Source organism: Leptopilina boulardi, unplaced genomic scaffold (assembly GCF_019393585.1).
Source record: "Leptopilina boulardi isolate dan_hultmark-lab unplaced genomic scaffold, ZJU_Lbou_2.1 LbouV2_327, whole genome shotgun sequence".
NCBI lineage: Eukaryota > Metazoa > Arthropoda > Insecta > Hymenoptera > Figitidae > Leptopilina > Leptopilina boulardi.
The window spans coordinates 2987491-3012029 of NW_026137893.1; the positions used below are offsets into that span (position 1 = coordinate 2987491).

General features: G+C 27.0%; 1 protein-coding gene across 1 annotated transcript; it reads left to right on the forward strand.

Annotated features, from left to right (window-relative positions):
* The first annotated feature begins 19177 nt into the window (after positions 1-19177).
* On the forward strand, positions 19178-21523 carry LOC127284838 (uncharacterized). The gene is made up of 2 exons (XM_051310532.1): positions 19178-19359; positions 19828-21523. The coding sequence occupies exon 2, from the start codon at positions 19837-19839 to the stop codon at positions 20785-20787; it is 951 nt and encodes a 316-aa protein (XP_051166489.1). The 5' UTR covers positions 19178-19359; positions 19828-19836; the 3' UTR covers positions 20788-21523.
* The last annotated feature ends 3016 nt before the right edge of the window (positions 21524-24539 follow it).

Genomic DNA, 24539 nt, shown 5'->3' on the forward strand with positions numbered 1-24539 from the left:
TATGGTCAGATTTTCAAAATGTCGGATCCAATATGTTTGTCAAATTTTGACAAAATTATTAAATTTTATTTTGCATTTTTTTTTTTAATTGAAAAGCATCAGAAACAATAATTGTTGCTCAAGTATTTACGAAGCATTTAGATAATGCTTTCAAAAATTTGTTGCTGATATGCGATTATTTTTTTTAATTACATTTTTGTAAAAGAAGTAGACATATAAAAAGAAAGACAGAGGGGGATGGAGGTAGATTTATTCACACCTCGTGTATCGCCCATAGAGTCGAAAAAGCGAAGGAAGAAATAAATTGAGAAGTTTGCTGTCAGGATTCATATATACATATATATATATATATATATATATATATATATATATATATATATATATATAGAGAGAGAAACTCGCTAATCGTTCAGACGTTATGGATCATACACCCTTAGTGTATATTCAACTTCTCAATTATAATCACACTCTCGGCAAGTTCTTCCTCCGACGCGTCTCTACCTTTTATTATTATGCAAAACTCGCATAACAGACTCGACGCGTCAGGGTTATCCGCACAAAAGCGCGTAACGAGAGGAAGTTTCAACCCCGCGAGAGAGAGAAAAAGAGAGAGAGAGAGAGGGGGGGGGGAATTCCACTTCTCTCGTGCAGTGTTTTACATATATATAGATATATAACAATTTTGCACGACTATATTCATTCGTATAAAACAGGAGTTGAATGGCGTGAAGATAACGCCTTCTGAACATATATTATACAACTGTAATTGAAATCTCACATTCACTATTATTTATGATAAGAAGTCTATGGTCATTTTGAAGAAAAGAAAATTATATAAATATTCATAATTTTCTTAACATAAAATTAATAATAACGTAAGTTAAGATTTTAAAAAATGTTTGAGAATTTGAGAGTAATTTTTGCTTAAATCAATTCAAGTTATTTTTTTGTTACGATTTGGTTTTCTAACACACCCATTTTAAAACCGGAGAAAATAGGGCGTAAACTCTGGCCTAAGTCACTCAAGTCTTCATATCTGAAAAATAAATAAATTGTCATTAATATTAATTTTCATTAATATCCTTTTCTAACTCATGATTTAAGTTCACGAACGGTTTCCGATTCAAAAAATCCAACCCGGGAAAAATATAGGTATAATTTTGACGAAAAATGGTCATTTCTACGAATGGGCCAGATCGATTCTTTCTTTTATATACATTTTTAATAATAAAAATCAAACAGAATCTTAAATCACTACTTGCTATAAATTATATATACATAAGGTATATAGTTACAAATAAAAATATTTATCTGATGCTGAATTGTAAGTAGACTATTTGCACGTATGAATATTGAGAGCTAAATAACTGGTACTCTTTCATTGTTCCAATGAGTCTCGGGAATGCGTCCATCTTTATTATAGGACGCCATGCCAGCCATTCAGGAAAGTAGCAGGTAGAGAAACTACAGGTTAAGGCAGTCCACTTCCATTGTATTCGAATTCGTACATGGATAATAACATAGTGTACATTACTCACACAAGTAAACACTCTGTTTTACTACACCTTAAAACGTATATATATTTATATATATATTTGTATATCGATAAACCGAGCTCATTGTTGTGCTCGGTTCATTGTATACTGCTTAGTACCTGTCTGTCAAAACTTGTCGTGTCAAACTCGCTGCAACTATTTAAAGACATTCATACTATGCGTATAATTTACCCTTACCCCTTGCGCATATTCGACAAAAGCAACCCAGCGATATTATATATATGCCATGTATATGTATACTCACATAGTTGAATTTCATTCAACTTCGTCCATATGTATTATACGTATTACGTGCAGAAAAAAAGAATAAATTATCAGCAGCTGAAAAAATAAGATCAGGGGTGTGTTAACATAATATTACATTCGCATTCTGACTTTAACGAAAATTATTTTTACACTTAAATTATTTTTTTTTACACTCAGGGTATACACTCGTGGCCAGATATGCCTACACTTTTTGTCCTTTTCTAACACACGTGTTGCTATGACAACATATGTTCGTTAGAAAAGGACAAAAAAATGTAGGAATATCTGGCCCATAGAGATAATATAAATAGAGTAGACAAGGTATAGGCGGCTGCGTAAGAGGGAAGTGTCCTGACATAAACAGAATGGGTTGGAAAGAGAAGAAAGATTTAACACCAGTATCTGTCCTTCAATAAGCACCAGCGCAAGAGAGACACCTACTGGTGCTAAAATCGCGTTCTCTTTCTATCAAACGGACGCCTCTATACAGACCATCTCCACTCTATTTATATTATCGGGCAGTGTCCAAGTTAGCCCCGTGAGGGGAAGCACTATACCCCCACTCTACCGGCCGGGCCATAAACACGGAGCTCGAGGGACGTATGCACCGCGGGGGGCCTAAGCAGCGTTCTCGGGCCTAATGACATTTTCTATTTATGGCCCCTAATGAGTTTTTCATGAAAATTATAAAATTTTTTAATATTAACAATTTTAAAATTTTTTTAACATATTCACATTCCTCATAATTTTACGATTACGAGCATATGTTGTCCCAATTAAAAATGTTAATATTTAAAATGTTTATAATTTTTATTGAATTATGTCGCCTGAATCCCCCAGTATCGATCTAGTCATGATACCGAATAACTTTTTTAATAAAAATTAAATCTTTTTAAATATCAACATTTTTTCCCCTTATTTTTATGCGATTCAGACATAATTTTTTTTAAATGTTGAAATTTAAAAAGTCCTAAGCCTGGAAAAGTTGTGATTAAAAAAAATTAAATCTTTTTAAATTTCAACATTTAAAAAAAAAATTATGTCTGAATCGCATAAAAATAAGGGGAAAAAATGTTGATATTTAAAAAGATTTAATTTTTATTAAAAAAGTTATTCGGTATCATGACTAGATCGATACTGGGGGATTCAGGCGACATAATTCAATAAAAATTATAAACATTTTAAATATTAACATTTTTAATTGGGACAACATATGCTCGTAATCGTAAAATTATGAGGAATGTGAATATGTTAAAAAAATTTTAAAATTGTTAATATTAAAAAATTTTATAATTTTCATGAAAAACTCATTAGGGGCCATAAATAGAAAATGTCATTAGGCCCGAGAACGCTGCTTAGGCCCCCCGCGGTGCATACGTCCCTCGAGCTCCGTGTTTATGGCCCGGCCGGTAGAGTGGGGGTATAGTGCTTCCCCTCACGGGGCTAACTTGGACATCGCCCATATTATCTCTATGATTTGGCCACGAGGGTACTGTCACATTAGGCTGTGTCAGTTTATCGAGATATTTCGAGTTCGAGTATATGACGTCAGAAAACAGACGACGTAACATTATTCATGGAGTAGTATAAGGAGACCGAACTACCATGTTAAATCTGCGTTAAAAGTGGACCAAATTTTGGTAACCGCTTAGTGTCATGAAAATACGTAATGGAACACTAGCGCCACTGATTGTGTTAAACTCAGCTGGACAGTCAGCCATTGTAAAAGTTTTAGATATAAGTAGCAATGAATTTTTGATTTATGTTCAACGTACTTCTAATTTTTCCCACTGTTTACATACTTCTCACGAGAGCGCTAGTGTTCCATTACGTATTTTCATGACACTAAGCGGTTACCAAAATTTGGTCCACTTTCAATGTACGTCGTTCGGTCTCCTACTACTCCATGACATTATTCTTATAGGGAAAAAAAATTTGTTTCCACTTTTATCAATTTTTCTCATATATTTTAAACATGGAAAACGGTTGTTGATTTATAATGAAAATAAAATGAGTGTTGATAATTAAATTTGTTATATATTTGCTTCAATTGCATTGGTAGATTCTCTGAATTCGTGATTAAATTTAAATTTTTAGGTTAAGAGTGTTTGTTTATTGAGCTTATTTACATAGGTATTTACATACGTACAGCTCTATACACGTACCATACGCCGCACGAACTAATAAAATTATTATAGAAATGTCACGACTTTTCAAAATGCCGTCAAACCGGAAAGACAGCATTTATGCAAGAATAAAAAATAATAATTTTACCAAAAGTGCGAGTGCAAACTAAATATAGCGTTTTCACAGGCGAAATTTTTAGCATATTTGTTTTTTTACTTGCGGAAAAAAATGTATAATTTCTTATAAATTTAAATTTTTGATACATTTCAAAAAAAAAGTTTTTAAATTTTTATTCTTTGTACTATAAATAAATTTCCAGAATATATTCAATTATATATATAACACTTTTTTTTAATAAACGCATTCTAAAAGGACTGAGTATATTAAAAATGCTGACAAAAATATAGCTGACAAGATTTTTCTCTCGCGCGCATTTTCAAGAATAAAATGTTATAAAGATTTTTTTTTTTTTTTTTTGAAAAAATATTTAATGTGTGGAACTGGGTTATATTCCCCTCTCAGTATCAGATATTAAATTTTAGTGGCAACAAATTTTAAAGGCTCATATACTCATACACTGGCGAGAACTTTTCTCGCATCGCGCGCAATTATTGGATGCAGCGCGACCTAGTGCTTCAGATGAATTTCGTAATTTATAGTACTGCGCCTTGAAAATCTTGCCAGTTCGTTTTTCCACTCTACTCGGCTCTTCATGACTTCTTTTTTTTTTTCTCTCTCTTTCATTTTAGACCTTTTTATTTGTTAATCTTCAACTCTATCACTGAAAAGCGCCGCTTGCACTATATGCGGCAATCTCTCACCAGGAACGCTGCGGTGCAACTATATATATATTTGCAGAATGGCCTTAATCTTCGCCAAAGAAAAATAATAAAGCACAGTTCATATAACCTATAGATAACAAAAACTTATTCGACAATATTTATATACTCTTTTTTTTATATTTTGAAATGTAAATGAACAGTATAGACTCGTATAGTTATAGAATTTAAATAATAACAATTACAATATACCTAAGCAGAATGAAATCTCTAATCGTAAAAGCTTAAGATTTACGATTAGAGATTTCATTCTGCGTTGACCCAATAAGTATAGAAATTGAATAAATTAAATACATAAAATGTAATTATTGCGTAATAAAATGAATTTTTTTTTTAGGTTAGAAAAGTAAAAACATCTGTTTTGAAAGGTGGTCATTGTCCCCACTCGACATTTGTCATAATTTTCGTCAACTACCGCACTCTGCTATCTAGTGAAAATTTAGTGACTTTATAGTAAAAAATTAAAAATTACTACAAACTTACTAAATTTTCACTATAGAGCAGGGTGCGGTAGTTGACGGGAATTATGACAAGTGGAAACAATGACTATATCTTCCTTTTGATACTATAAACAGGAACTGCCAACAGAAATAATAGCGCTAAATATAAAAACTTATAAAAATTATTTATTTAAATAAATATTTTTATTTAAAAATTACTAAATATTTGTATTATAAATTTCACTTTTTCAGATTTGGAAATTATAAATTTTCTAAAAAGTAGTAATTATATATTTAAATTGCTTTTTTTCATTTAAAATATATTCAATTTTATACATCATCCCTTGTCACAATATGAAGGATGAAAAATTCTTTTTTCAAGCCAGTGAATTTTTGTAAAAAGCTCCAGCAGTACCCAAGATTTTAGAATGCAGCTGACACTAAATCCATGCTCAGACAGCATCATCTCAGACGAGATTCAAGATCGGAAAAGTTGAATTTTTATAGAAATATAATTCCACCCCCCACCCCACCCCCCTCCACTTTCGATAATACTGAGAGATATAAATCTCGAGTGCCTGTTAAAACTTCAAAATGAAATGAAAATCTTCGCGAAATATATATATATATACATTTGTTTCATTTTACTTTTCATAATTCTGAAGGATTTCGTATATATATATAAGTTTGTTAAACTTTTAAACTTATATATTTTTTTCCTTCTCTTTAATTATTTTTCTAAGACAGGTTTAACGTTTGCTATAGCGATATTTGAAAATTTATTGTGCGTAGGCCCAGAGGTATCCTGATGCTGATAATTTTGACTACCCAACCTTGTGCTAAAAAAAAATTGAAATAATTTAGAAAATCAAATTTTTTAATTTTGATAAAAAAATTTTTTTAAAATAAAAGGAAACAGATTTTTTGATATAATTTTTAAGTTTACGTATTGATTTAAAGCTGATGTACATTGATAGTTTATAGCGCTTTTCGCATTAAGCTTCGAATGACCTGCCATAAGCTTTTTATGCACTCGCCGCTATCCTCTCTCTCTCTCTCTCTATATGTGTATGAATACGAACATGTCGGAAATTTAATGTTGAAGGAAGGTCCACATAACATGAAATTTTACCGACCTACTTGGCAACGGATTTCCATATAGTGCAAAATGCGTATAATGAATAAAATTAATTAATTTTCAAGGGAAAAAATTATATAATTTCATAATTTATTTTCAAGTCAAAAAAAAAAAAAAAAAAAAAAAAAAAACAATTTATTTGAAAATTGTTCAAATTTCATTTTTAACGAAATAATTTTTCATATTTCAAAATCACACTTTATATTAATTAATAATCCATTTATTTCGCGTGAAATTAAAAAAAAATAACTTTTATTTATAATGTACTTAAAATATTTTGTGTCCGATAAAATGCAAACGTCTCATGACCACAACTGGAAATTTTTCTTGTATATTATAAAAAGAGTAATTTTTTTTTTTTTTTTTTTTATTATACACTATCATTCTTTTTCGTTACTTATAATATAAACTGTTTTATTTCTCATATTGAGCAAGCAACATTTCTCCGCGCAAAAGGCAAACAAAAACAAGAATTATCCACAGAATCCGCAGCTTCATCGGAAAAATCTCGAGTTTATCACGCGAACCATAAAGTCCGATAAAAATGCCAGAGCCCGGATAAAATACAACGTAATATTTAACCGAACCGACGTCCCATGGATATTGGTTACTTCACATATACATATATATATATATATATATATATAGTAGTATATGTGTATTTGTATATATATATATGTGTGTGTGTGCTGAACATATTTAGAATCATGGGCAAAAAATGTACAAATGTGTCGATTCTAAAATTCTTTTTCAATGTGGAAAAGCACAAGGTCCGAGAATTCATTTTCCGAATCCTTATTTATTGTTATTTACTTATGGGACACACATACGCAATTTCTCAAAATAAAATATAAAAATATATATATACAGTAAGAATAAACAAAATTGAATATCTATTGACAATTTTTTTCTTTTTTAATGCTAGTAAAATATTTTCTAAATAGAAAAGAAATAATTTATTTAAAAGTTTTATATTATTATTATTATTATTATTATTATTTTTAACTACTATTTTTTTATTTAAAAAAAAAAATGAATAAAAATGTGACCGAATTGCTCGTTTTCAATCCAGTGAGTTAATGTTAAATTTTTGTTTTTTAGCCATATATTTTATCGGAACATGTATGAATGGAGTTGTGTTATCTGGAAATATTTGTTAAACGTATCGTGTAAAATTTGTTCTTTGGAAAATTTTTTTATTTTATTTCAAACAAATTTTACAACTTTCTTTTTTGCGTAGATAATTTTTTTTTTTTTTTATTGAAACGATTCATTGCTTTAGGCAAACATTAAAAATATATTTTTCGACTTTCGCAAAATGTTTAAGTACTCTTAAATTTCTATATTTTTATTTACAGGCATTAATGTTATGGAGGATCTTGAAACCCCTTTGCAATATAAGAAATTATCTCTTTAATCAATATTCTTTTTTAGATACATCAGTACAAAACATCCGAAATGTAAAAGTTTTATATTTCGGTTCCTCTACTGTACAACTACCGTCCATGGTTCAATGTAACATCCGAAATGTGACACTACTGCAGTACACTATCAAAAATGTAAAAGTTTTATATTTCGGATCCTCTACTGTACAACAACCATCCATGGTTCAATGTAACATCCGAAATGTGACACTACTGCAATATATTTAAACTGTGATTTAATTATTTCTGAGAAATTGAACGCAAATTTCTTTTATTAATCAATGATATAGTATTTTCATATTCTTTCGTGAATATGAATTTATTTGTAAATTAGAAAAAATAATTACGTTTAAAATTGTGAAGAATAAATTTTTCGAGACTGGTGAAGTGCATTTAGTAAATTGTGGTAGGATATGCGTACATTTATAATTGTGAAGGTTGAAACCCGGTGGGCCATGCAGTGTGAAATCAAATTACCAGAGACGCCACATGTAGTATATATATATGTGTGTGTAGAGAGAGAATTTCAGATAATATAATGGAGAGAGGAGTGCGTAGCAGCCTACACACAACACTTACGGCTTTATGGTTTTGGACTTCGTTTAATTTCGCAACTCTCAAATCTACTTTCAGTAATGAAACCTCAAATCGATTATTACTACAAGCTATTATAATATGAAATTGTAATAATATTAAATAACCCTCAATTCATGTCTAGACAAATAATAATAATAAGAATAAATAGTTTTTGAAACTTTTATAAAAATATGAAAAATAGAAGTAGATTTATTTAAATATATATATATATATATTTTTTTTTTTTTTGACACTTCAAACGAGATAAAGATGTTATAAAGAGAGATTTATTATTATATAAAAGCTCCTCGAAAGGACGACGAGAAGAGGGGGAGTGAAAATATTCAAAGGCAAAGACACTGGATCCTGGGAATTCGAGATCCAATTTTCTCCCCTGTAATTTTGTCTCGATAGAGAAGAGAGAACGCGAATCAAAGCACTCCAAAGTGTATTATCGAATTAGCTTCAGCGCGAAGGTCTCTTTGAAGATATATAGAGTACACGCGCCTATATATATATATATATATATATATATATATATATATTGGGATTCAGAAAAGGAGATCGTTATATGCCTTTAGTGTTATTTCACACTCCCCTTGTTACACACAAATAATTTTCCAAAAAAAAAAAGCAAAAAAAACACGCCCTACTGCTGTCTAAACCCATCAGAATAGATATTTTTCAATGAGGATTTTTGTTCATTAAGATCGAATGTCAAAAGAATTCTCGTGTATAAATTCAAAACCACTTTTTTTCTATCTCATCACAAACCAACGCAACGTTATACATATGTATATATGTATATATAGGTGAAACATGAGACGTTTTGTGTAATTTCAAATACCGATTTCGCATAGTAATTTTTTTTCTCATCTAATTTATATATAATTCAAAAAAGATAATAATTATAATAGTATAACTATTTAGTTGATTTGTGAAAAAAATTCGGAAATTAGAAGAATTTTTAGGTTAGGAATTATAATAGATTTGCTAAAGTCGTTCGCGAACGTAATGAGATAGAAAAAAATACAGTATGTTTGTCCTTTTCCATCTAATGATTAATTTGCAGTTCCATGGTGGTGTTACTATAGGTTACTACACAACGTTAAGGCCAATGCACAATAGTTTCCTGCTTAATATATAATAATTTCGGCTACCCAACCTTGTCGACTCAAGTGCATATACCATTTGTCCCTACTTGCCATTTGTCATAATTCTCATTTAACTAACCCACCCTGTTCTAGTGAAAATTTAGTGATTTTTTGGTAACTTTTAATATTAACAATAGTTACTAAATTTTCACTACAGCAGGGTGCGGTAGTTGATGAAAATAATAACAATCGTCAAGTGGGGACAATGTCAATCTTCTTACTGAAAATGCATGTATGTGGCTTCACATCCCTGACTGCGTATATCCTAAAACTATACTAAAATTATTTTTATTTTATTTAAACGAATTTACAAAATATGATAGAATTTCCTATATATATATATATATATATATATAAATCGAAACAAAATAAAGTTTGTTTTATCTTTCCTGTGATATTGATTTGTAATAATAGTCGACTTAAAAGAAATTGCTATAAATGTTGCACCATTTAGTACATATATATACAATATATATATATAGGTATATATATCTCGTATATACCTAAGTCCATCTGGTCGAGCACTCAAGCGTTTCATATATATAGTATCGAGTCGAATCGTTACTCCTTTGATCTGTCGGAACATTTTGAAACGATTACAGATTGTGTGCCATATCAACGGAAAACTCTTTTGATTCGAATTTAATTTTCCACCATTTTCCCAATAACCATTTCTGTTTATTGAAATCCATTCCCTATATACGATATCCATTGCAACGAGAACTATATATATAAATAGAATATATAACGATGAAATTCCTTTAACTGAACTTCTTTCAATCTTCACCATTTGCAACATAAACAGTTTTAATAACAAATGTGATTTTTTTTAAATACACAATTATCTGTTCACAGAAAAAAAGGTGGGTAAAAAGTTGTAAAGATAGAGGATAAAAGTCGTTAGGATACAGGGTAAAGGATAAATTTGTGATGGATAAAAATGTTACTAAAATATTACTAGAAAAATGGATATCATATTTGAGTAAACTGTCTAAATTTAATAAAAATATTAGTAATTTTACACTTAACTTATTAAATCCACAAATTTTTTAAAAATAACTAATTGCATGTGGAAATATTTTTCCTATAATTATTGTCTATTAATAAAAATATCTTTGACTAATACAACTGACAGCTGACGACAGTACGTAAATAATCAGAACTGGGAAATTACAACTCAACGTCTGTATTGTTGCACGAAAGCAGAGTTGGGTAGTAAATGAATTTTTTGTGCATATTATAGGCTTAAGCACAATAGATTCGCGAACGTGAAATTCGTTCGCGAACGCCGTTCCCGAACGAATCGAACATAACCTCAATTAATGGAAAAATGCATTAAATAAGGTTATGTTCGATTCGTTCGCGAACGAATTTCACGTTCGCGAACCTATTGTGCGTTGGCCTTATGCTGTGTCAGTTCATTGAGATATTTCGAGTTCAAGATATGACGTCAGAGGTCTGGAGGGACAACAAACAGACGACACAATGTTATTCTTATGAGGAAGAAAATTTGTTTTCACTTTCATCAATTTTATTCATCGAAAACGCTTGTTGACATATAATAAAATTAAAATGTGTGTTGATAATTAATTTTGTTATATATTTGATTCAATTGCATTTATACATTCTCTGAATTCGTGATAAAATATAAATTTTGAGGTTAGGGGTGTATGTTTACTAACTTGAAATATTTTACTGCTGCGGTAATTCCCACTTAAAATATATATTTTATATCTTTTTTAATAACATGCATCCTGGATATTGTTTAATAATGTTAAAATGTAAAATGTGATTAGTAAACAAACTTTTCTAACCTCAATATTTATATTTTATCACGAATTCAGAGAATCTATCAATGCAAATGAATCAAATATATTACAAAATTAATTATCAACACACATTTTAATTTTATTATATGTCAACAAGCGTTTTCCGTGTTTAAAGTATGAATAAAACTGATGAAAGTGAAAACAAATTTTCTTCCCCGTAAGAATAACATTGTGTCCTCTGTTTGTTGTCCCTCCAGACCTCTGACGTCATATTTTGAACTCGAAATATCTCGATGAACTGACACAGCTTAATATGCACAAAAAATTCAGTTACTACCCAACTCTGCTTTCGTGCAACAATACAGACGTTGAGTTGTAATTTCCCAGTTCTGATTATTTACGTACTGTCGTCAGCTGTCAGTTGTATTAGTCAAAGATATTTTTATTAATAGACAATAATTATAGGAAAAATATTTCCACGTGCAATTACTTATTTATATAAAATTTGTGGATTTAATAAATTAAGTGTAAAATTACTAATATTTTTATTAAAATTAGACAGTTTACTCAAATATGACATCCATTTTTCTAGTAATATTTTAGTAACATTTTTATCCATCACAAGTTTATCCTTTACCCTGTATCCTAACGACTTTTATCCTCTATCTTTACAACTCTTTACCGACCTTTTTTCTGTGTTCCCTTTTGTATAAATATTATGCACGAAATGTTAATTAAAAATTTTAATTCAAATTCTAAACATTTTTTATTTCAATCGGTTAATCCTTTAAAGAACTACTAAAAACTGTCATGGCGGCACTTTAACCATTATTCAATGCCAACAGGTTACCATGGCAACGCACGAGTGTGAGAGAGAGTCTGTCGCACTCACTCTCATGCGTTGCCATGGTAACATGCAGGCAATAATTAATTAAAAATTGTAGATTTCTATTGGGATTGGCTAAACTTCAATACGCCATCTGGTGTGTACCTACTTCGGACAACCATTTTCCTTTTTCATCTTTCTTTAATTAACACGATAGAAAGAGAAATAAAAACTAAAATGTCTGACGAAGTAGGTAAAAGTCACTAGACCGCCAATCCCAATAAGAAGAAATGATGAATATGAATGTGAATATATTTCGTATAAATAATAACAGTTTAAATTAATTTACTAAATATAATAATAAAAATAATAATCATTATAAAATTAAGTTAATGATTTATTATAACGATTCCGATTTTTTTTTGCTTCCTCGTGGAGGAAGCTATGTAGTCCTTTCGTTTATAAACTTTTTAAAAATGGTGAAAACAAATTTTCCTCTATATAGAAACATGTTATATGAGATCCTGATCAATTGTCCGGATGTGTGTATGTGTGTGTGGATAGTTTTTGTGAACACGATATCTTTAACAGGTTTTAATGGATTTGGGTAAAATTTGGTAGGCTTATTTAACACATTAATCTCTCAAAAATGACGAGAGGATTTTTAAAAATACCCCAAAAAAAAAATTTTATCGTCTTTTTTCCAAAAATTTTTTTGTAATTGAAAAAATTTTTAAATCGAAAAATTTAAGGTAATATATAATATAATCGTCTTCTTTATGTCAAGATGAATCGATTGATATATATAAAGTATAGATTTGATTGAAATTTAAAGAATTAATGAAAGTTAAAAAATCAAAAATTCTCATTTTAGCTAAAAAATGATGTGTTTATTTAAATTCATGTTTATACATGAAATAATTTTATTCCCTGCATTGAAACGAATTGGTTGGTATATATAAAGTATAGATTTGATTTAAAATTTGAGAATTAATAAAAATTAAAAAATCGAACATTCATATTTAGCTAAAAAATTTTGTGTTTTTTTAAAATTCAAGTTGATGAATAAAATAATTGTATTCCTTGCATTAAAACGAATCGATTCGTATATATAAAGTTTATGTTACACTCAAAATTAATTAAAATTTTCTTTATTTTTCAAAAAATTTAATTAATTTAAAACATTTTTAACTCGAAATTTTTTAAATCAATCAATTGAATTGGACAAATTCATTGCTTCCTTCACGAGGAAGCGAATTTTTTGCTTCACAAAATGAGGAAGCATAATGTTTATGAAATAAACATAAAGGACCCCCTCCTTGTTTTTGTTATATTTCTACATAATTATGTACTTCAAGTGATGCAATTTTTTTTTGTCATTTGAGTTTATTGTTTATACACAGAAAAAAAATGCAGAGGCTTTTATAGAAATTTCACAAAGAGAAAAAGAGAATCAAGTGAGAGAAGGATTCATTTTGGAGAAGAAAAGTTCTAATTAAATCGAAACAAAAGGAGATTCATGGCGGAAAGTGCAACTCGAGAAAAGATTTTAAATTGGACGCTTGCAATATACACACAATCTGAAAGAACACACGGTTGGTACTTTTCTTTAGTTCTAGTGTGCGACCCCATTAAATTTCAGCACAGTTGGCACGACACCATAATCCAGAACGCTGTCGTCGGCATCAATGTGGAATATATATACCATTATACGATTTCCGCTGTAAAGATTTCGAAAGAAACGTAAACTTCGTAGTGCATATAAAATTCGAGTGTGCACAAGCAATGAAGAAGACTTTTATTGGCTTTTTTTTATAGTTTTTGTCATTAAAAAAAAAGAAAAAAAAAATCTTGGATTTATTCAAATATTTAGACGAACCATTTTTTTGTGGTGTCAATGTTATAATACGCATGTTGGTACAATTTTTTAGTTTCGTAATATTTTTTCTATAAAGGGAAATATCTGTTTTTAAACACACTTCGAAGAGAGATATAAAATTCTTATATAACTGTAAATTTTGTCATGTATATTTTTATATTATATCCTCCAATAAATATGTATTTAAACTAAATACACATTTACTAGACATAAGTATTTTATTTTATCGTATCAAATAAATAATAGTTATATTTGAATCAAATACAAAATATTCAAATCAAATAAATGGAATATTCAAAGCTAATAAATAATTATTTGAATCAATTATGATAATTATTTCATTCAATACTGCATGTTTTTTTGATTCAAATAAATATTTATTTGCATTAATAAAATATTTTTCTTGAAACAAGTAAAAATTTTCTTGAATCAAATATTCGATTCTTTGTCATAAGTAATTGTTTTAATTGAAACTAAAACCTCTTTAATTGCGGCAATTATTATTTTATTTGATCCAGATACATAATTTATTTGCATAAAATGTAAGAATTTTTTGATTCAAATAAATCAAAATTTGAATTTATTTACTAATTCTTCCATTTCTAAATTAAAATCTTACTCAAATAAATAAATTAAAAAATATGTAATTTCTACATACTATGATCGGATATTTTCATTTTTCAACTAATTCATACATATAATTAATGATTAAACGCAAACCTGAGAAATATATAAATCTAACGCATGGGGGGAATCGAACCTACGACCTACGGATTATGAGTCTAACGCTTTACCAACTACGCTACGCGTAGTTAACATGATTTAGTTAAAATTCATATATTAAATTATATTTTCCAATTAAATGCAATTTATGAAATATAATTAATTATATGCTTCATGATTATTATCATGAATCATCCCAGGTGAATTTTCAAAAAAAGTGTAAATATATTTTTATTAAAAACGCGTTTTTCGTTGTTCTGAATCGTTGTAAACATTAATTTTTTGTTGATGAAAAACTTTTGGACTTAGAATATTAAATAATATATATAAATAAATAAATAGTATCAAATAACTCATTATTATCATTACACTTAAATATTTAATTGATCAAAATATTGTATTTTCCTTTAATAAAATAGTGTATTAATTAATTAATTAACATTAAATAATAAATTAAGTAACTCATTATTTTCGTTTCAAATAAACATTTAATTGATTAAAACATTTTTTTATTTGTCTTGATAAAATAGAGTATTAGGATTAAATAACGAATTATTTGTATTAAATAATTCAGTTTATTTAAATCAATTACATAAATTTATTGTGTCAAATACTTTTTATTTTTATTTAAAATAAACGAAATATTTGAGTGAAATAAATGAATGAATAGTTTCAAGTAACTCATTATTTGTATTAAATAAATTCATTTATTCAATTCAATTAATTATTTAATTGAACCAAATACGATTTATTTGGTTCAAATAAATGCGATTCAATAATAATTCAAGTTATTTGAATCAAATACATATTTTTTTGATCCAAATAAAAAGTCTTTGAACCAATTAAATATTTTTCAAATAATTTGAAGTATTTGAATCAAATAAATTTGTTTTTTTCAGTGTAGAATCAAACCTTGAGTCATGTTTAAGATTTGAGCTATGTACCAAAATCTGAAACTATAGACTCGAGCCATATGATCCATCCTAGAGCCATGATTCTGAATCTGAATCAAGCCTTGATCCACAATCAAGCTTCAAGCCACAGTCAATTCTTGAGCCCATTTCTTTAAACTCAATATGTAGTGTAGCTCAAAAACTATTGATTTTCGGGGTTTTTGTAATTTTAACATTTTTTGTTCAGAAGATTATAAGCTATTTTAAATTAATAATAAAAGTTTCTTAATAATAATCAAAAATATGCAAAATAAAGTTAAAAAATACATTTATTTTATTAAAAATAATTATCAAATTTATCATTTTGAACGACCAATTTTAAAAGACTTAGTCGGAAAATTTTAATGGTGTCGCATTTTAACCCCATATTAATTTTATGGGTTAAATAAATTGGGTTTTAAGAATTAAAAGATAAAAATGTGTTTGTAATAGAATTACGAAAAAATTTTATTAATTCTTAAAAGCTTTGTGTTGAAAAAACATTTTTATTTGAAAAGAACAATAAATAAAAAATTCAAGAAACTAATAGAATAATTTTTAAATATTATTTTTATGTAAAATGCATGCGATAAAGATATATCTTTCTTTTATTTTTTAATTCGCATGCATTTTACATAAAAATAATATTTAAAAATTATCCTCAAAATTTTATTACTTTCTTAAAATTTTTTTCTATTGTTCTTTTCAAATAAATATATGTTTCAAAATTAAAAAATTTTAAAGTAGTAAACCTATTTTTGTAAATCTATTACAAACTCATTTTTATCTTTAAATTACCAAAAAAGTTTTTTAATAATAACAATAAATTAATTATGCAATAATTTATTTATTTATTTAATTACAATGTACGGGCTTACAAATAAAAAGTTAAAAATGCCCTTTAGTGCAAAAGCACTTAATATTATAAGAAGATATAATGAATGTAATCACAGAATGACGAAATTATGTAGGTGACATATAGATAAATACAAAATTAATTTTCGTAGGTCGTTTCTGAATTTGCCTAAAGCTATATACCAAAGAAGTCTAACGCGTGACAGTACCATAGAGATAATATGGACAGTACTCGTTAGCTCTAGTACAAATTCTGTTAATAACACTGTTGTCTAAATAGTTAGATTTATTAAATTTAACTCTGAACAGTTTTTGATTTCTTAAACCTTTTGAAGGAACAATAAAATTTATGCTTGACAATATCGATGGACAATCGATTAATCCGTTAATTACACAGAAAAAAAGGTGGGTAAAAAGTTGTAAAGATAGAGGATAAAAGTCGTTAGGATACAGGGTAAAGGATAAATTTGTGATGGATAAAAATGTTACTAAAATATTACTAGAAAAATGGATGTCATATTTGAGTAAACTGTCTAAATTTAATAAAAATATTAGTAATTTTACACATAACTTATTAAATCCACAAATTTTATATATAAGTAATTGCATGTGGAAATATTTTGCCTATAATTATTGTCTATTAATAAAAATATCTTTGACTAATACAACTGATAGCTGACGACAGTGCGTAAATAATCAGAACTGGGAAATTACAACTCAACGTCTGTATTGTTGCACGAAAGCAGAGTTGGGTAGTAACTGAATTTTTTGTGCATATTAGGCTGTGTCAGTTCATCGAGATATTTCGAGTTCAAGATATGACGTCAGAGGTCTGGAGGGACAACAAACAGACGACACAATGTTATTCTTATGGGGAAGAAAATTTGTTTTCACTTTCATCAATTTTATTCATCGAAAACGCTTGTTGACATATAATAAAATTAAAATGTGTGTTGATAATTAATTTTGTTATATATTTGATTCAATTGCCTAAAAGAATATGGTCCAGAAAATTAGTTGCCACATATTAAAATTGAAAAATTTATTCGAAAGTTGAGAAGAAATTGCGCAAAATATATACGTAAAACAGGTGACAAAAGACGAACGTATCATAAATTGTTGATACGTAGAGGTTATTTAATATTAAAAATTTGTCAGAAGATAATGAATAATGCAAAATGAACGTATATAATACTCAAATAAAAAACAAATTGTTTTTCAATAATAAAAAAAGCAAAACTGTTTATAATTAAAGAATCATATTAAATTGCGATAATAAAATCCATATATTGTCGTTTGTAATTATTTTAGAAAGTCTTGCATATTACTAAATGCAAAGACATATTAAATTTATAATTATTAAATTTTATTTAAAAGTGGTAATTGCTGATTAATATTTTCGGTAATCATTTCATGAATTGTCAACGAATTATTTTATTATTTATATACGTCAAAGAAACAAAACAACAGCGTTCGTGTTATGTAGTTGCGCGGTTTTTCTCACCTTTCAAATAAATTTTTTAATTTTTAATATGTGGCAACTAATTTTCTGGACCATATTCTTTTAGGCAACCTACTCTTATCGTGTAGAAAAATGATCAATCTTTACATTGGTGGTGGATTTTTTCATAAAAGTTATAAATGAAATATTTCAACAGAAAGTGGGAAATTTTTAAGTGGCTGCCAGGAAACGAGACCATTGGAAATGAGGCAACCTATCATTTATTTCTTATTTTTTTCATGTTCTTTCCATTAATACAAGTTTCATCCATAAAACTTATGAGTGAAACATTTCAACAAATTTTTACAGAAATTTTTATTGTATCAAAAAAATGGACCATAAAAGGTTAGGCACCCTATGCGTTTCGGAAACAGGATAAAAAAATCTTTCATTTCAAATCAATTTCATCCATAAAAGAGATGAGTGTAGAAATCTTGCAGTGGGATCTTCTTAAATCTGTATAATCATGACTGAGTATGTTGTAATATACACCAACTTGTCTTGTTGCAAAACGGAGAAATTTATTTTGTACACGCTCTAGTTTTAACAATTGGTACTCTTGGTATGGGACCCGTATTGCTATTGCAAATTCTAATTTTGATCTGGCTAAAGGAAAAACTAATGACTTTAAGACCACTATGTTCTTAAAATGACACGCATTTCTTTGGATTGAGCCAAACACTTTAAGTGCCGCGTTAACAGTATTGGCAATATGAGTATCAAACCTTAGATTAGATTATTAAACCTTAATTAAATAATGACATCAATTATTTATATAATTATATATAAATAAAACAGTCCTTATCCAAAATATACAATCTCTTTTATAAAAATTAATAAATATAAAAATCATGAAATTAAATTCTATTGGATCCCCTCCCATAAAGTCCCATTGTCTAGGAATGGATCTCCAGGCATACATTTTTACGAGAATGTTAAATTGTCAAAAGAAATTTCTCAAAACGTGACTTTTTAATATAGTGTTTGTACGTTGATAGAAAATAATAAAAATTTGATTTCAAATGATGAAACAAAATAGGAAATATTGCAATTTTATGTACTTTTAGTCAGGAGGATTTTAATTGTCAAAATAAAAATATGTAAATACGTGACTTTTGATGTAGCTTAGTTATTAAATTTTAATCTAAATTTTTAATATACAACATCTATTCTAATATATAGACTCGATATCTTCATGCAGAAGCAAAGTGTACATGAATTGATCACAAAAAATTTATATTTCAACTTGAAATGTTTGTTTTTATTATTTTACTGTGTTATCTATACCTGCTGTGAGCAGTATATAAATGGTAGAAATTTATATTAAACACTATAAGTGTAACTAAATAAGTCTAAAGAAAAATAAGGCAGAAGGTAACTATAAAAATTACTTATAATTGACTGATATTTTCAATATTACATTGGTTAAAATTTGAAAATATGTAACAAAACTTGTTAAATTAATTTGATAATTTTTAAATAATTATGCATATTTTATATTCATGATGATTGCTCTTTTGACAATTGTCAATTACTATATAATTTATTAAATTCCTAGAAATGAATTTTGATTTTTTTTTTACTTATATCTTGTTTCAACACAACAATTATGACTTATCATACAAAATTTTAAAAATTCATAATACTAAAGATAATTTAATAGCACGTTAAATATTTTCCTAAAAAAAAATGTATAAAACAAAAATTTTGCATGAATAAATTAGGCAATATTTAAAATTTTTTCTAAATGTATAGTTAAAAATTATTTAAAATAACAATATTATTAAAATATTTATTAATTAAAATTTAAAAAGGCGCAATAATTTTGATACAATTTTTCAGATTCCAATCATGGCTATATCAAATGATGTAATTCATTATTTGGAAATTATTCTTATTCTTATTACGTTGTGCACCTGCAGCAATGCTTCTGAATTAAATGAGAAACAACTATCCAGGGATGAAGAAATTGCACGTCTCACAGCTTCAGGAATGGTTGAAGCAGAATTGTTTTACGACTTAATGCACAAGGAAAATTTTGATAACAATTGCTCATTGTCAGATAGATTAAAGAAAATGGAGAATATTACTCATAAAGATATGTTTTCTCATTTACGTTATCCTTCTTTGTACTATGAGGGTAAAATGCAATTTGAATATATAAATGATTTAGTAGCTGAGACGTATGAATTTTATAATATGTCATCTGTAATGAGTTTAGAAGATGTCTATTCCATTGTATATTACAGTTACACTGAAGATGGCTTTAAACGAATAAGACAAGACACGGATGAGGGTAGACAAATAAGGAATGCTTTATACAGATTAGCAATAGTACAATCCAAAGATCCAAGTAAATATCATAATTCTATATTCTATCGAGGAGAAAGCGAACTCAAAACGTGGTATGAAACACATTATTATATAAATAGAACGGAAAAATTGACAAGATTTACTGGAATAACAAAAATTGAAGGATTAGCATCTTTCGAGGCTAGAGTGAGAAAAAATGCAACTAACATGACTTCAACAGTTTATGAAATGCATTTTCCAAAGCCATTTTTGAATGCAAATATTAGTCAATTATTCATCCATTCATCCACACCTGTAATTCTGCTTCTAGATACGGAATTTATTACTAATGAAAGGACCAGGTATTGGACGTATCCTAATATTGATTTAAAAATAAAAATAACTCATAATGATAAAAATTTGAGTATATTTGAGCAACAGAAAGAAGTAATGATAAAATTAAAAGAACTAAAAGATTCTGGCACGCAATTTTATGTAAACTGTGATTAAAAATTTTACTAGTAATTAATGTCTTACTGGTTTTTTTGGCGGTAAAATCAGAATGAAGAGTTTTTCTTTCTTTTTTTTAAAAAAGGATGTTTGAAATAAAAAAATTACATTCAAATCCTTTATATTTTTCATTGTTTTGGTTTTGTTTTGATTACACTTTAGTATTTAATTTATAGAAACTTTATGTTTATCTATATCCACTTGGAAAGATTCCCCGGAAAGTGCCCCCTGGAGGTTCTATTAGAATTCCGCCGGAACTTCCAACGTAATTCCATCGGAGTTCCAAAGAATTTCCGATGGGATTACGACGGAGTTCCGATTAATTTTTTCAAAATTTTTAGAGTCCAAATTCCGTCGGAATCCCATCGGAAATTCTTTGGAACTCCAATGGAATTACGTTGGAAGTTCCGGCGGAATTCTGATAGAACCTCCAGGGGGCACTTTTCGGGGAATCTTTCCAAGTGGGTATATAAAAATCTAATTTATAAAAATGTGTGCTGATAATAAAAAAATAATTTTCATTTGTCAAATTAAATTTACACAGAAAAAAGCTGGTGTTATTTTTGTTGCGAGTAATTTTCTCCATTGCTAAAACCCATAAGATTTAACCCGCAGATTTAGGGTAAAATTTATTGCGTGTTATTTTAACACCAATTCTGGTGTTAAAATAACACTTTGTTTTTCCTGTGTAAAAAAAATAGTTAAACAACAATAAATTATATAAATTTAAATAAAACTTTTATCATTGCTTTTATTTATTTTACATTATTCCACTTCATGATTCTGAATTTTAAGTGTCAATTTAAACTTATTATAATCCATCTGAAGTTTTCGATCGCAATTTTTTAAAATTAAACCAATCAGAATATTTGCCTCAGCTAACAAAATTTTGGATTAAAATTTAGCGAAGAATTCTAAAGTATAAACTAAATATTCCAAACATACAAATGTCCAAAGCAATAAATATATATACGAAACAACAAAAAGTACGTATAAATCATAAAAATGATCAGGGTTGCAACAGAAGTTTGTTTTTAAATTTCCATGACTTCTCTACACCGAAAAAACGATATTCTAATTTTAACCTATAGTTCACATAATGTCCCGAAAGAGGCAGCAATTGATGGAAACATATATAAAGCTACAGGTTACACTTGTCCTTACCACATAAAGTCAAGAATTCTTCGTCTTGAAATATAAGTTAAATAAATTTTTTTATATTTATAAAATTATTCTTATAATTCACAAAATTATTATTAAAATTTATAAAATTATTATGATTTATAAACTTATTGTAAAATTATAAAAAAAAATTTATATTTTAATGTATAATAAATAATTATAAACTTTCGACAATTTATCACTCGGCGGTATTAATTAAATATTTTGAAATAATGATAATTTTTTAAACTATCAAATGCAATAAATTTTTTGAATTTAATTATTTTTATTATTATTATTATTATTATACTTAAAAATATTAATATAAATTATTGAAACATTATTAAATAAAAAACTAGTAAAAATCGAGCATTAGTTTTTTAAAATAAACAAATTATTTACAATTAATTTAAACTTTTTGAAGCTTTTTCTCATATATGATACATATATATTCACAAGAGAATTTTCAATCTAAAATTATTACAGAGTTGAAATGTCAGAAAGTGAAATAAATTGCGCTCGGCCAATAATAACGATTATGATTAAATTTCAGTTAACATAACTGAAACTTTCGAATTCGATAATATTATTCTTGATTCTCGACATATTCGGAAATATATATATATAGAGCATTAATTAGTAAAATGAGTTTACACTGTATAATTAGCTCATTAACTTATTATCAGAGTTTGGCCCAGTTGTTTTCAATTTTTTAAAACAAGAAATATCTAATTTCGATATACATACTCTCAACTTTTTCTGTGCGGTGTTTAATAAAAAAAAAAAAAAAAAATTGTAAATTTGTTGGTATACTAAAAAGAGAAATGAGCAATAAATGCATTTTTGTGCATTAAATATCTATATGAAACTTTTAATTAAAATAAAAAGCAGATAAGTTATATATTGATTAATATTTAATTAATTAAAAAAAATCAAAATCACATTGTTTATAATATTACATGTCAATGCGTGGATCCTGTTATATTTGTGAAACAAGTAATTACATTAAAGACAGAATTTATCAACATAAAAGAGACTGCAAACTTGATAACACATGATCAAGATCACAATTTCCAGTTTGAAAATACTAAAAATTATTTTTATAGAATTGAATCACAAAAAAATATTATTCAAAGAGATTTAAATCAAATATATCACTCTCTTATTATAAATATTAATTAATATTAATAATAACAATTATTATTATTATTTTATTCTTGTTGTAATAGTTCCAAAATTATAATTATATAATAATAATCTGCTGTTTTATAAATAACAAATTGAAATAAAAATTATGAATCAAATATTTTATTTAATTTATATCATAACAGTACAATAATTGTAACTTGCAAAATAATAATTTGTAGTTTTGATAATTAATAATTAGTATAATTAAAAAAAAAACACACTTTAATTTAATTTTTTTCTCTTGGCTCATCTTGCTCTGGTCGTTTATATTTACTTTTTTTTTTTTTTTTTTTTTAATTCTTTCCACTCTTTTTTTTAAATAATCCGCATCAACTTTTTTGACGTCAGTTTTTTTAATATCAAAAAAGAATGACTAAAAAGTTTTTCTAATTGGAATTTTTAATTTTGACTAATTGAGGCTAATTGAAAAATTTTAAAAAACAAAGAAAAAATGAAAAAAAAATTATATTAACCCTTGGAGCACACACCTCTTTTTTCAAACAAATAGCACAGTCTGGGTCGCTGTGACCCTGTTTACTTTACAAAACTCCCCCATTTTTGAACTATTGGACTGATCAACACAAAAAAAATATTTTTTTATTCATTGAACCTTGTAAAATAAGATTATGCAGTTTAGAAATATTATTAAATTATTTGCATATTGAAAAAAAAATTCGTGAAGTTAACTAATTAAAAAGAAAAAATTGAATTTAAAAAAAAAATGTAACTTTTGTAATTTTTAATATTTTAAGCTAAAAATTGGGATTTATATTCTCGAAGTGTGTTAGAATAAGGGAAAAAATACCACATTATTTTATTTTTTAAAAAAGGTATTTATTTTGTAGTTTAACGAAGGTAACTTTTAAGACGATAAAAATATGATTTTCGACACAACTCTTTAAAACTATACTTTTTTAATAACATATTTACTAGTATTTTATTATTTTCTTTGGATTATCATGTTACTTATTATTCCTTATTAGTTAGTTACCACTATATGGCCTTAGGTTCGTGTTATGTATTGCCGACTTTTCAAATTACACTTCATTGAAATTAATGACAGGGTCTGTGTGACCCAGTATGTGCTCCGAGGGTTAATATCAAAAAATTGTTTCTTTTCTTTTTAAATTGAAAAGTTAACAAATAATTTACAAATAAAAAAATTACAATGACAATAATATAATTAATAATAAAAATAATATAATATTAATATAATGTTAAAATATTATTATTATTATTATTTATATAAATTATTATTATTAATATTTAAATCTGATAAATGACCCAAATTATAACCTCTAAATGGAAATTGTTGGATAAGAATGATTTTAAAAGAAATTTTGAATGACTAATATTTAAATAAGCATCATATTGTCTGCTCTGTAAGTATTGTTTTACACACA

Bases quoted from the DNA above. Each gene is read 5' to 3' on its own strand.
- LOC127284838 (XM_051310532.1), top strand. From the start codon at position 19,837: ATGGCTATATCAAATGATGTAATTCATTATTTGGAAATTATTCTTATT.